The sequence below is a fragment of the Leptosomus discolor genome, chromosome 24 (assembly GCF_034619465.1).
Source record: "Leptosomus discolor isolate bLepDis1 chromosome 24, bLepDis1.hap2, whole genome shotgun sequence".
Taxonomy (NCBI): Eukaryota; Metazoa; Chordata; class Aves; order Leptosomiformes; family Leptosomidae; genus Leptosomus; species Leptosomus discolor.
The window spans coordinates 5,182,780-5,196,913 of record NC_141414.1 but is presented as its reverse complement, the minus strand read 5'-3'; the positions used below and the strand labels follow the sequence as shown (position 1 = coordinate 5,196,913).

At 63.9% G+C, this 14,134-nt stretch overlaps 2 protein-coding genes across 3 annotated transcripts; one reads left to right on the top strand and one right to left on the bottom strand.

The window, feature by feature from the left end:
• Positions 1-1,441: 1,441 nt before the first annotated feature.
• Positions 1,442-8,933, top strand: SIRT6 (sirtuin 6). Its single transcript, XM_086477508.1, has 8 exons — positions 1,442-1,518; positions 2,601-2,728; positions 3,096-3,278; positions 5,617-5,676; positions 6,266-6,361; positions 7,206-7,286; positions 7,628-7,751; positions 8,479-8,933. Exons 1-8 carry the CDS (start codon positions 1,453-1,455, stop codon positions 8,812-8,814), a joined length of 1,074 nt encoding a protein of 357 aa, XP_086333634.1. The 5' UTR covers positions 1,442-1,452; the 3' UTR covers positions 8,815-8,933.
• Positions 8,934-9,848: 915 nt separating this feature from the next.
• Positions 9,849-13,026, bottom strand: CREB3L3 (cAMP responsive element binding protein 3 like 3). 2 transcript variants are annotated; one of them, XM_086477314.1, is made up of 9 exons: positions 12,904-13,026; positions 12,487-12,742; positions 11,847-11,962; positions 11,479-11,637; positions 11,288-11,394; positions 11,058-11,126; positions 10,838-10,922; positions 10,270-10,366; positions 9,849-10,198 (listed from the first exon to the last, which is right to left on the bottom strand). In XM_086477314.1, the coding sequence occupies exons 1-9, from the start codon at positions 13,024-13,026 to the stop codon at positions 9,849-9,851; spliced, it is 1,362 nt and encodes a 453-aa protein (XP_086333440.1). The 2 variants fall into 2 exon arrangements, with proteins under 2 accessions (XP_086333440.1, XP_086333441.1); XM_086477315.1 differs by having other exon boundaries at positions 11,479-11,610.
• Between the last annotated feature and the right edge of the window lie 1,108 nt (positions 13,027-14,134).

Below are 14,134 nucleotides of genomic sequence, written 5' to 3'. Positions count from 1 at the left end.
GAATAATTGAGGAGCATCGACACGCTGGTTCCACCGGCTGGGGCAGCTGGAGAGCTGGCAGCCATCCCCAGGAAGGGGACAGGGAGGGGACCTGGGACCCCCTTCCCTCTCCCTGCTGCTGCTGGTTTTCCTTTGCTCTGCCCAGCTCCCAAAAATGGCCCTGGGGGCACCCTTGGGTACCCTGGGAGCTTGATCCCCCTGGCTAGGGTGGCAGTGCCGACCTCCATGGGGCTGCTGTCCCCACGGTGAGCAGCCACCCCACGTCCCAGGGCAGGCCGTGATGTCCCTGTGACACTGGTGGCATCTTGGGGAAGATCCCCATGTCCTTCCATCCCTGTGAAACTTGAGTCATCCCGGGGCAGGTCCCTGTGTCCCCGTGGACATCCCAGGGCAGGTCCCCTTGTCCCCATGTCCCTGGGGATGGCACTCACGTCTGCCTTCTTGAACCTGGCCTTCAGGCTCTTCATGGCGGCTCCAGCCTCAGCCCCGTGGCACCTGGACAGGGGAGGGCTGTCCTCAAGGGTCTCTCCCCCACCGGTATCGGCTCAGCCACCCCCAGACCCGCTTCTCCCAGGGACCCGTCCTCGTCCTCGCCTGCCGTCTCCCCACCAGCCGCAGCGCCCGGAGAGGGGAGGACCAGACGCGAGGGAGTTGGGTTACCGGCCGGCTGCGGTTACAGCTGGCAGCACTGGGCAGCCGGGGGGGCTCGGGGGGGGGGACACACACAAGCCCTGTTTGGGGAGGGGGTCTGCTTGCACCCCTGAAATGCCCAAGGACAGGGAGGTGAGGGGACAAGGCATGGCAGGGCCTGGCCCAGAGGGGGAGCTGGAGGGTCTGAGAGCAACATGGTTGGGCTCCTTGGCCCTCTCTGGAGTCTGGGGCTGCAGGTAGTGTGGGGCATGGCTGGGCCCTGACCAGCTGGCACCCCCTGCCCTTCCCTGGCACCCACTGCCCTTGCCAGCACCCTCCTGCCCTTGCCAGCACCCCCTGCCCTTTCCTGGCACCCCCTGCCCTTCCCTGGCACCCCCTGCCCTTTCCTGGCACCCCCTGCCCTTTCCTGGCACCCCCTGCCCTTCCCTGGCACCCCCTGCCTTTCTCTGGAACCCCCTGCCCTTCCCTGGCACCCCCTGCCTTTCCTCTGGCACCCCCTGCCCTTGCCAGCACCCCCTGCCCTTCCCTGGCACCCCCTGCCTTTCTCCGGCACCCCCTGCCCTTCCCTGGCACCCCCTCCCCTTGTCACAGCCCTGGGTGGGGGGGAGGCAGTCGAGGCCTGGCAGGGGGAGGGCAGCCCGCCCTCCCCTCCCTTCTCGCCCGGCACAAAGATGGCGGCGGCGGCGGCGCCCTCCCCCGGGCGGTGCCCGCCCGCGCGCCCCGCCCGCCGCGGCCTCCCTGCGCGCTTCCGCCCGCCCGCGGGGCTGGCAACAATGCGCGCTCCGGCGGCCGGGGCGGGCCATGGCGGTGAATTACGCGGCCGGGCTCTCGCCGTACTCGGACAAGGGCAAGTGCGGCCTCCCCGAGGTGAGCGCGGCGCGGCGGGGGCTCCCGGCCCCACGCGGGGCCTGCTGCGGCCTGGCGGGTTTCCATGGCAACCGGGCCCTCGGCCCCCGTGGGTGTCTGCCGTGGGGAGCCTGGCAGCAGGGACCCCTTTGTGTGTCCTCAGGCCCGCCCCACGGCTCCCTCCGTGTCCCCCTCCGGCCCCACGGCTCCCTCCATGTCCCTTCCAGGCGCACGGCTCCCTCCATGTCCCCTCCAGCCCCGCAGCAGCCTCCTTGTCCCCCCTCAAGCCCATCCCACGGCTCCCTCCACGGCCCTCCCCCCCCCCCAGCCCCACGCCTCCCTCCTTGTCGTTGTCCTCCAGGCCCAGCACTATCCCCCTGTTTTGTGCCTCCGCGCCCCCCAACAGGGGCTCCCAGGACCTTTTGTATTCCCCAGTGGGGATCCCCTGGGGGTGGGGGCGAGGGGCCTGTCCCCGGGCACCGTGGGGGTGATGCCAGCCCCGTGCCCCCAGCAGTGCTGGGGAAGCTTAAAACAGCTTTTGGGGTGAGAGGACAGGGACACCCAGCGGCCTGTCCTAAGTCCCTGTCCCCAGGAGGCCGGGCTGGAGAAGCATCTCACAGAAACGAAACCCTGTGGCCATGCCAGAAGGCCGGGGTGGGCGCAGGGTCCCATCCAGCCACAGCATCCCTGCATCCCCCACCTCCGCGGCTTCCCGTGCAGGTCGCCGTCCCTTGGCCCTGTCCTGTCCGCAGAGCTGGGCTGGTGACAGCTGGAGTTGAGCACACGTGGGGTGGCACCGGGTTTGCTCCTGTCCTCCCGCTGCCCAGCAGTGCCCTGGAGCTCAGCCACTTCTTGGGGTATCAGCTGCCTGTCAGCGAGAGCAATAAATACCCTCGTCCGCGTTGGGTGGTTTAAGCCCTTACCCTGCATGGAGGTGTGCGTACGGCGCTGTTTCTCTCTGATTAAATGCTTTTGTCATGAAGGAATGTGAAATCCTCGTGGATAAGAAAGAATTGTGGTTTACTGGGTCTTTGTGCCGAGAGACGTGTAGGATCTGTCCCTGCATCTCTCCATTCCCCTGGGGGTTTGTCTCTTCTGCTCAGATTTTTGACCCGCCGGAGGAACTGGAGAGGAAGGTGCGGGAGCTGGCAGACTTGATCAGGAGCTCCTCCAATGTGGTGTTTCACACAGGGGCTGGAATCAGCACCGCCTCGGGGATTCCCGACTTCAGGTAAGGGCGGTGGGCAGCAGGCAAGGGGTTGGGAGGATGGCACCTCCTCCGAGTCCACCTCACAGCTCGTAAAGCTCTGGACTGTGCTTCCTGCTGCCACAACTGACCTTCTCCATCCTTCCTGTCCGGCCCTGGATCTGGCTGAAAACACCCTTTCCCTCTTGCACACCCGTTTGACGTGAAGCCGTGCCCCCAGAAGCCCTGCACGCACTCTGCTGGCGTCACCAACACGAATCGCTCGTGATCCATGACCTCCATGTAGCAGCGCCTCGCTCGTCCCCCTTGACAGGGCTCGTGCTTGCGTTTACAACTGTGTTCCCAGAGCCTGAGCTCTCGGTTCTCCCTCTTTCTCTCCCCATCGCTACAGGGGGCCCAATGGTGTCTGGACGATGGAAGAGAAGGGGCTCTCCCCAAAATTCGACACTACCTTTGAGAACGCCAGGCCCTCCAAGACTCACATGGCGCTGCTGGGGCTGCAGAGAGTCGGCATCCTGAAATTCCTGGTCAGCCAGAACGTGGACGGCCTCCACGTGCGTTCAGGATTCCCACGGTACTGCCTTCTCCCACCCTGCCTGCGGGTCCCAGCCGCTGCCGCGTGGCTGTTCTCGCCGCCTGGCTAGCGTGGCCTCGCGTGGAAGCGTTTGGTGCTGGGGCTTGATTTCCAAGGCTGGCTTGGAAGCTGTCTGCCTGCTGATAGGGGGAGCAGAAACTGGGATGCGCTGGTGTGGGAAGGGGTCCATAAACCAGCTTGGGTTTAGAGCTGAGAGGTTCTGGTGATGATTCAGAGGGAGGTGAAATGAAGTCAGCCCCCGTGGATGCTGCCCCCAGCAGCGGTTTGTTCACCAGAAAAGCGATCGGGTCGCGGCGTTGGGCCGTCGCACGTCACCACCCGTCAGCGGAGGGGCTGGAGCTGTCGGTGCCGCTGCGAGCAGCCCGGCCGCGTGGCTGCCTGGGGGCTCGTGGCTGCCTGGGGGCTCGTGGCCCTGGGGAGTGAGACGTTGCCTTCAAGCAGGGCCCATGCTCCTGGGAACGGGGCTCCGAGCCGCGTGCAGGGCGCACGGTCCTTTCCGCTGCCTCTGTTCCCACCCCGGGGGTGAAGGGACGGGAGGGAGGATGGAGCACGTGGAGCTGCTCCCGCAGAGATGCGTGTTGCCGTGTTTCCCCAGCGCTGCTGGAGCCGCCTCAGAGCACTGGATCTTGCGCTGGTTTACAGATGTCGGAATTTCTTGAGAAAAAACAAAGGCGGTGCTGCCCCAGTGACGACACCGTGCCTGGGCCCAAGAGAACCTCACAAAGCGCTTGGCCTCTCGATAAATCTCCGAAGTGGCCAAGGTGCCAAGGCAGAGGGAGGGAGTCCCACTGCGGGAACCGGTCTGACTTACCGGCTGCGATCGCTGGTTTCTTCGCCCGCTGCGGCGGGGCCGGGGATCCTGCGGAGCCGTGTTCCCTCCGCGGGGAGCTGCGACATGCGGGAGCCGAGGGTGCAGGATCTCCGCTCGCTGCGTGGGCGGGGACTGAAGTGCGTTTAGCAGCACCGTTTCAAAGGTGTCCTCAGAGGAACCTGCCTTTCCATTAGCCCTGGTGGCAACAGGCTCTTTTCGCTTTGAGAAACTTCAGCCTCTTATAAAACCCATTTCCAGCACTTAAGACCAGCGAGTGATTGTCTTGTGAGGCCAACTGCTTGGAGCTGCCTGGGAAGGAAAGGGGAGAGCAGCTGAGTTCAAGTAAGAACATGAAATGAAGGGAGTTGGGATGAGAAGGAGGAGCATGAATGGGACCTCGGAGAAGATGCGTCTCACAAATGTGTTCAGCCATCGCTGGCTGAGCAGAGCTGCCTCCAGGGGGTATTTCCGATTATTAAAAGCCCTGAGTCCTGGTTCCTGCTCCTAGCACCATGTTTGCCTTTTTAAACTAAACAATCGTGGGAAAAAGAATAGGAAATAATGACCAGAACTCAACTGTGCTCCCTGCTGCCTGGTGCCACTGGCTCCCGCTCTGGTTTAGCACAGCTTTTTCCGCCCGAGAAAAGCCTGTGTTTGAGTAAGCGCCCCTGAACTGGGGCCAAACTGGGGAAAATCAAGTCAATCCTGTCTCCGTTCACCCTGGAGGAGGTTCCCAGTCACTGTCGGGCTCGTAGGAGCAGAGGCAGAGTGTGGCCTTGTTTTCCTCCAGCTTCTGCGCTTTGAGGCTGGTGCCGAGCTCGAGGGGAGTTTTAGTCGAAACGAGCGGCAAAGGGCTGGAACCGTGCGAGGAGAGAGAGAAACGCTGAGGAAAGCAAAGAGCCCGGTTGCTGCCGGGTGCAGCGAAGATTTGAAGCTGGGGCAGAACAGGGGCTGGAACTGGTGCCGCAGATGGAAGCATTTAAAACTAAAAAAGCCAGGATGTGCTCTCCCTCCCCTCAGTCCCAACTGTGGTGGCCACAACGTAGCCCTTTCGCGGTGGAGACGAAACCGTGGTGCAGAAGGCCTCTCGCCAGGATCTGCCCGTGTCCTCTGGGGCTCCCCTGCCCCACAAGGGGGCCAGCTCTGCCCCAGCTCCCTTTGGGCAGTATCTCGGCGCTCAGCGTGCCGTAGCTTTGCCAGCGCCTGCTCGGCCTGGCAGGCGCTGGTGCCTTGCTCCGCTGCAGCCATGTTTGTCTATAACTAACACCATCCCCCTCGGTGCTGACCCTGTGCTGGGGCACTGTCCCCAGGCCACGGCAGGGGGTCCCTGCCACCCCACATCACCTGGCAGGTCTGATCCAGCCGAGCTGGAAAGTGGGGAAGCCCTTGAGGTGCAGGGCCCCTGGGGAGGGGGGGGGGTTTGGGCAGCTTTCCCTGTTGCCCCAGGGCTCTCTACCCTTTCCCCAGCTCACCTCTGCCGTTTCTCCCCCCACCCCACCGCCGCAGGGACAAGTTGGCTGAGCTCCACGGGAACATGTTTGTGGAAGAGTGCGTGAAATGCGGCAAGTACGTGAGCCCTGAGCCTGGGGAGGGCATCGGCGGGGGGCTGGGGGGCTTTGTTGCTGGCCCCAGGGAAGGATGGAGGTCCTCCCCACGCCGTGGGGGTCCTGCCTGGCAGGTCTCTAGCACAGCGTGCGTGGGGTCACGGAGAGATCTGTCCGTTTGAATCCCAAACTCTGTCAAATGGTGGGAAATGAACATTCTGGGAATTCTCCGTTGCTTGGGAGGCCCTCGGCACATCCCGCTCCTCGTGGCAGACATGCCAGCAGGGCTGCCTGCAGCGGGGTCTGTGCCTGCCAGCTGGAGAGAGGAGAGGAGGTTGCCACAAGCTCGGTTTTCCATCCTGGGTTGTGACAGAGCTCTGGGGGTGTTGGTCAGAGCTGCTGTCAGCAGCGCGTGGTTAGAGAGGCGGGCAGAGATCGGTGAAGGACCGGGGTGCTCCAGTCATTGCTTGTGGCTCTGAGCCGTAACCTGCATCCTCCAGTGCAGGATCTGGTGCGAGGTGTGCCATACTGGGGGGGTGTGGAGGGGCCACTTGGCAGCAGTTGCCCCCTCCCCGTGTGTTTGGCCCTGACCGGCGCCGTCTCCCCCGCAGGCAGTACGTGCGGGACGCCGTCGTGGGCAGCATGGGGCTGAAGCCGACGGGCCGGCTGTGCAGCGTCACCAAAGCCCGGGGGCTGCGGGCCTGCAGGTACCTCTGCTGGGACGATGGATGCGGGGGGGGGGTGTCCCCAGGGGATGCGGGGGGACGGGGACCCCTTCACCCGAGCGAGCGGCTCGGGTGCGCAGACGTGGCTTTGCAGGGTTGGGCCGAGTCGCTCCGGCTCGGGTGAAGAAGCAGCGGGTGGCGGGGAGATCTCCAAAAGGCCTGGATAAGGAGCCAGCACCCACATCTCCGAGGAGTCCCAGCCCCTCGGGGGGTCTCCCCATGCCGATAATCTGAGCATGGCCTAGTGCTGGAGAACGTCCTGGTGTGGGACGGCAGCTCGAGAGAGCCCCTTCCCCTCCAGCAGGATACGGCCACTGGTGCTGCTGGCCTTCGGTAGGGGAGCGTAGACAGGGTTTCCAGCTCTGCAGCTGGAGGTACCCTGAGGTGATCTGGCACCCAGACACGCTCCACGTGCCCCTCGTGCTTCCTCATCCAGGCTCACCGGGCCCAGCCCACCTGCTTGTCTCATCCCAACCGGCTGCAGAGCAGAGCCGGGGGCTCTGGGCCGTGGGGCAGAGCTCTGCTGGCTCCGCTCTGATACTGGGGAGTGAAAGGCGCATCCCAGCCCTGAACTGGGGCAGTAAAACAGCTGGGGCTTTGGGGGCGTTGCAGCACCAGCCACCAAATCCCTCATGCGGGTGAATTCCGTGCCTTCCCTTGCCAGCCGGTGAGTCCCCTCGGCTTGTCAGGGCTCTCTCTGTCCCTTCGCAGCGCTGGGCCAGGGAGGGTGGGACAGGATCTGGGTCGCTGTCCCCTCTCCCAGGGCAGCTCTGCTGCCTGTCCCTGCCTGGCAGGCGTAACCGTGGACCCCGCGTGTGTTTTCTAGAGGGAAGTTAAGGGACACCATTCTGGACTGGGAAGATTCCCTGCCCGACCGCGACCTCACGCTGGCGGACGAAGCCTGCAGGTACTGGGCTGGGGCTCCTCACACCGTGGCGGCTCTTCACACCCGGGAGGCTGCCCGGGTTCCCCGTCCTCTGCCCACACCACAGCGGCCCTCGGGGCTGACCCTGCCCAGCTTTGTTCGTCGTATTTTGTGCCTCGCAGCCCTGAGGCTGTACCCACAGCACAGCAACGCCCAGCCCTCTCCCCAAAAAGCGGCCGAGAGAAACCACTGCAAATTCTGCCCACGGCTTTGCTTCCCAGCCGGGCAGCTTGTGGAGTCCGCAGTGGCGCGGGGTAGGAGAAGCAGCCTGCAAAGAGCCACGGCTTTTTCTCTGCCCTGAGTGTTCTGTCTCTGCCCTGTAGGAAAGCTGATCTCTCCGTCACGCTGGGGACCTCTCTGCAGATCAAACCCAGTGGCAACCTCCCGCTGATCACGAAGAAGAGAGGAGGGAAGCTGGTCATAGTCAACCTACAAGCAACCAAACACGTGAGTGCGAGCGTCCTCGCTGCCCTGTGCTCAGAGCAGTTTGCTCTGCGTGGCTCCTTGCCCCTCACGGGGCTTCTTTCAGCCCCATCGCAGGTTATTCCCCGCACATTGTCCCCTCCTGGGTGGCCAGATAGGAGAGTGGCCTCGCTTATCAAGCGGACAGGCTGGGCTTCCCTTCTTGGAGGGTTTAAACTCGCAATAAACACCTACAAGTGGAAGGTGACTCTTAAGAGCAAACCAAAAACTCAGCCCAAAGCCTGGTGTATCCTCTGGTGAATTACAGTCCCCTGAAATAACTGCACGGACGTCACCCATCCACGGCGCAGAGTTCGGTTCGTGTTCAGCCTTGGGTTTGGTGCCCTAATTGTCCGAAGTCTGAGTAACCAGAGCCGGGGGGTTTCTGGGATGTCGTTAGAGCTCCCCTGTCCCTGTCCCACGCTGTCCTGGGCTCACTCATCCACGTCGCCGTCTCGGGGCTGGGTTTCGAGGTGTGACTGCCTGCCTGCACCCCACAGAGCCCTGTCAGCCCGCCGTGTAGCCGTGTAGCGGTGCCAGACGGGTCAGTTCGGTTCCCCCAGGGGTGATGGCTCAGGGACAGGAACCCTGGAGCCCACGTGCAGCTGAGCCGTCACCCAGGCCCTGTCCCCACGCCCTCCCTGGGAGGAGATGTTTGTCCCCCAGCGCTGTGTTTGTCCCCTAACGCTGAGCTTGCCCTCGCTTGCCCCAGGACAGACAGGCCGACCTGCGCATCCACGCCTACGTTGACGATGTCATGACGAAGCTGATGAAGCACCTCGGGCTGGAAGTCCCGGAGTGGACGGGGCCGGTGGTGGTGGAAAGCGCCGAGCTCGCCGAGCCCGAACGGCTCTTCAAATTCGACCCCGGGGCTCGCGGGGTGCTGAAGGAGGAGCCCCTCGCCTCACACAACGGCACGGGTGGGCTGTGCCCTGACCTTGGGACCACGCTGGTGGAGCACCGTGACAGTCTGAAGCAGGAGTGTCCCAGCCCAGACACGGGGCCAACGACGGTGAAGAAGATGAAGGTGGAGCCTCTCCTCACCTGACCCGGACTGTTCCCTGTCTGTCTAGACACTTGTCTGTGCCGCTTTTCCTACCGACTTTTTTTTATACCCTTAAACATTGTCCCTTTTTTTATGTAAGTATTAAACACACTTGAATTGCGTGTGTCAGGGCAGCTGCGAGGGGGGGTTCCCTGCTTGAAACGGACCGAGCACCCAATTCCTTCTCTGCGAGGAGATGGTTGTGGGGCCCAGCAGACCTCGGAGGGGCAGAGGGTGCTCAGCGCCGGGGCGGTGACACAAGGGGATCACCGGGGCAGCTGACGCCACCTGGGATGGAGCTGGGGCTGGGCAGTGGTCGGGATGAGCCGCTGCGATCCCGCGTGCTGGTGACCTGGGGGATGTTGCTGGGTGGTGGAAGGGGGGGGGGGGACTGGTGCTGGCCAAATCCTGGCCTGGCGCAGGGCTTGGGAGCTGTGGGATGGGGCCGCGGTGCGGCCGCCCTCCCCTCTGCCTCCTGCTGTGCCCGTTGCTGCTCCCGGGCAGCCCTAGGCTGGGTCTGGCCACGTGTCCCAGCTCGGTTGGACCCTGTTGTCTCCTGGCAGCTGGGCCCAAGGTGTCCCTGGCCCAAGGCTCCTTGAAACCTTGTGGATCACCCCTTATTGAACTACAGCAGATGGATTTTTTCCAAAATACCTTGTATTTAGAGATGAAAATAAAGCTTAAAAAAAAAAAAACAACAACAACAACAAAAAAAGAACAAACCAAACCAGTTGCACCATCAATAGCCAACCAGCCCAGGGCCCTTCCAGTTCCCTCGTCCCCATCCTGAGCGACTCCGTGTTCCTTCCACAACTCCTGCTGCACCCGGGGTGGGCAGGAGCAGCCCCTTCCCTCCCAGTAAGGCTAATGGGAACCGGTCTCATCTTCCCAGTTCACAGATACAAGCAAAGCCAAGCAGGTCCAGCATCTGCCCGTGCCTGGAGGCAGATCCTAGAGGGGTCACCCCGAGGGTTTGTCCCATAGGGGATGAGGTGCTGAGCCACCCCATCGTGTCCCCCGTGGTCCCTGGGTGCTGCTTAAAGCTCCTCAGCCGGCTCCAGCACCGTGGGCCTGCCGTGGCCAGCCTCGGTCCAAGCCAGCGACGCCAGGCCATGGTGGGGTGCGGTGCCGTCCCCCAACAGGGCGTCAGCTCGATCCCCATCCCCACGGCTCAGCCCCTCCGAGGCCAGCAGCTGCGTGCCGTTACGGGGGGAGATTTTATGCGGGCGTGGGATGAACGAGCGGCCACCAAAGGCTTCGTGCAGGGTCTCGGGGACTTCGCCCGGGCTCTCTGGCCACAGCGGCTCTGGGGGCTTCTCATCCCTGGCTGGGGGCTGTGTGTAAGCCACGCGGGAGGCGGCTGCGTTGTGCAGAGACCTGGAGAAAACTGAGCGCGAAGGGGAGTCAGGGCCCGCCCCAGCGCCCCGAGCTCCCGCCCGGCCCCGGCGCGGCCCTCACCTCGCACGGGTCTGAAGTCGCCGTCTGCCTCGGCCTTGCTGGAGGCAAAGGGGCTGATGGAGGGGAAGACGATGAGGGCGAAAGAGAGCAGCAGGACCTGGGGGCAGAGCGGGGACGTCACCGTGCACCCGTGGTGGAGGGGGACCAGGTTCTGGGACATGGCTCCCAGAGAGGGGGCTGGTGGTAGAATCAGGACTGCATCCCTCCGTCCCTCCCAGTGCATGTGCCAGCACAACTCCATCTATCCCTTCCTCCATCCATCCATCCATCCCTTCCTCCATCCATCCCTTCCTTCCTTCCTCCATCCATCCATCCATCCATCCATCCATCCATCCATCCATCTCTTCCTCCATCCCTTCCTCCATCCATCCATCCATCCCTTCCTCCATCCTTTCATCCATCCATCCAACCATGGAACATCTATCCTTCTGCCTTAGCACACATCCATCCCTCTGTCCATCCTTCCCTGCCAGCACATCCCTGTGTGTCTGAGCATCCCTCTCTCCCTCCCTCCCTCCCTCCCTCGAAGCAAGGAGGCCAGGAGGGAGAGTTTGGGGGCTCCACGCACCGCAATGCAGGTTCCCGTCTGCGCTGCCTTGTTACTTGACTGTACCACGAGAGCCTGGAGCTTCTTCAGCTGCTCCAGGAGGGACCTGGGGATTGGGAGAGCCCATGAGCACCTCCAAGCCCCTCCAGTCCCCCAACAGGTCTGGCTGGGGTGGTGGGGGAGTCTCAGCCCCATCCTACCCTCCCCCCCCTTGTCCCCATCCTGCCCCAGGAACACCTACGAGTTCTGCTTCTCCAGGTGCAGGACTTTCCTCTGCAGCTCCTGGTTCTGGGCCGTGCACGCTGACATCCTGGGGGACAGGGAGAGGGGGATGAGGTCTGGGAGGGCTGGGAAGGAGCAGCGTGCCCATCACCAGCCAGCCGGGTGCCCCTAGGGTGCCTGGGGCAGGGGGTGGTGGTGCCAGCCCCGGGGGTTGGTGTCCAGCCCAGAGCAGGGGTTTGGGGTCCGTACCGGCTCTCCAGCCCATCGATATACTCCTTCTTCTTCTTGCGGCTCTCCTGAGCCGACTGCTTGTTCCTGATCTTCCGCCGGATCTTCTTCAGCACCCGCTCCTCGTACTAGGGGAGACGGGGCAGGGGGTCAGGGCCGCTGCGGCTGGGACCACCCCACTCCACACCCTTCCCAGGCACGGTGGGACCCACCTTGGTGAGGGGCAGCTGCGTGGGCAGGGTCACCCCCTCCTTCGCCAGCAGCTTCTTCTCGTCCTCCGTCAGCACCAGCTCCTGGAACTGCCCCTGGCTCTGCCTCAGCAGGGAGCTGGGCGCCTGTGGCTGCTGCGGGGACACGGAGGGGTGACAGCTCTGGGCGGTGGGGTCACCCCACGCCTGAGCCCAGGGACCACGGTGGGGACAAGGATGGGATCGTGGTGCAGGAAGGGACAGGGCTGGGGCTGTGGTGTGGGGAAGGGGACAAGTGTGGGGATGGGGAGAGGAATGGGGAGGGGATCATGGTCCAGGAAGGGACAGAGCTGGGGACAAGGAGGGTTGGGGACACAGAGGCAGACACTCACGGCATCAGAGCTGCCCGAGAGCAGCAGGTCCTTGACGGTGAGGGTGCAGGATGTAGGCGGGGAGACCACAGGCAGGTCCTGGCTCTCCTCCAGGAAGAAGCCGGGGTGCCACACATCTGGGTGAGGGGAGAGCGGAGGCTGTCAGCAGTCCTGTGTCCCCCTCTGTCCCCAGTGTCCCCAGTGCAGGACCCCCACCCCTGCCATGGCCCCAGAGCTACGGCGACTTGCTGCCACCTACCAGTCCAGTGGCCCTGGACTCTGTCCCCCCAAACTGTCCCTCTGGTCCTGCCCCAGCCCCCCCCCCCCGAACACCTTGGGCTTCTCAGCCCACCTCAGCACCCGCCATCCCCCTCAAACCTCCCTCCTCTTCCTGTCTCCCCCATCAACACCAGTCTGCCCAGTTCACCCTAGTTCCCAAGCTCTCCCCACTCCCCCTGCCACCCCCTCAAGTCCTCCAGACCTCCCAGTTCTCCCCAGTCTGCCCAGTTCCCTCTAGTCCCCCCAGCGCCCCTAATTTCCCCCCATCCCTGAGAGACCCCAGCTTCCCCATCCCCCTCAGCTCCCCAAAGTCCCCAGTCCCCCCCATCCCCTCCAGTGCCCCCAGCCTTGTCCTTCACCCAGTCTCTCCCCCATGGCTCACCCAGGTCGATGGAGACCTCGGGGTGCCGGACCCCAGCCCCCTCCGGGAGGGGCAGAGCCCAACAGGGGTTGGCGTAGGGGTACAGGACCTCGCTGGGACCCCCGTCACAGCACCTGGGGGGGCTGTCGAGCTGGTCAGAGGGGGGGTCCTCGGAGACCCCGCTGTCGCTGGTGGCCGGCGACCAGCTGGGCGAGTCCGACGCAGAGTCCCCAGAGCCCAGGATGGAGCTGAGGAAGTCCTCGCCGTCCTGGCCACGCTGCGAGGACACAGGTGCCCGTCACCCTGGGGTGCCCACAGGAGCTGCCTGCGCTGCGGGGTGCTCCCAGCTCCCCGGCAAGGCGTGGGGACAGAGGACTCCTGCCAGAGCCAGGGATGAGGCGGCGATGGCCTCCCCCCTCCCTAGCCCGGGGGACTCACCCTGTCCTCGTGCCAGGCGCCCGCCGGCGTCCCCAGCTCCACGCCACGGAGGATCCCGTCCTGGCGGTCGAAAAGGAGGTCCAGCAGGTCGAGGCTCTCGAGGCTGCCCACGCCAGCGGCCATGGCTGCAAGGTGGCAGGGTCAGGTCCTTAACCCGGTCCCCAAGATTGCCACCCACCCCCCCCCCGCCCCAAGGTCGCACGGCCCCAGGGACACCCTGAATCGTGGGGTGGGCGTGGGGCTGGTGAGAGGGAGTAGGGAGCATGTTTGGGCACAGGCACACGCGTGCGGGGCCACGGGGGGGTGTATCTACACATGTGTGACCACATGTGACTGTGTGTCACCATGGGGATGGGTGCACGGCTGGGCGTGCACATGGCCACGCTGGCACACGCGTGTGCAGAGCTCGCAACCACTCAACATACGTGTGCATGCCCACACAGACGTGGGTGTGTGAACATGCACACGTGCCAGCACCCGTACGTGAGCACGTGTGGGCACATCTGGCAAAGCCCCACGTGCACAGCCATGCAGGGGCTCAGGGGCATGGCAGTGACCCCCCACCCTGCCTCCTTCCACCTGCCCAAACTCCCAAATCCTCTATTTCCCCCCCCCCAAGAGAACTGCACAGCCAGGGGCTCCCCGCAGGCACCCAGCTGCCCCAACCCCACCGTGCCCCCCAGCGCAGGAGTGGGATGAGCACCCAGAGCCCAGGGATGGGTCAGCTCCCCCATCCAGCCCTGTCCCATGTGCCTGATCGCTCCTGAAGATCAGGTTAATCATTTTGGGTGGTAAGCAGAGGGGGAGGAGACTGCTGCTACCGGCCAGCCCCAAGGAGGGGACTCAGCCCCACTCTGCCACTGCCACCCCAGGCGCTGCTCAAGACCCCGGACTCAGAGAAAATCAACAGGCCAATGGACCAGTTGTCCAACTGGCCCATCAGCCGAGTGACAACCCAACTAACCGACCAGCTGACCAACCAGCTGGCCAACTGACCACCAGGCTGACCAGCCAAATCAATGAACCGACCAAGAAACAGACCAAATGGTCAACCTGTTGGCCAACCGAGCAACTGATTGACTGACCAAATAACCAGCCCACTGACCAACTGACTGACCAGTCAACTGCCTAATTGATTGACCAACCAACATGCTGCCCAAATACCCAACCCACCACTCAACCCACCACTCAACTGCCCAACCCACTCCACCCAACCCATCACCCAACTGCC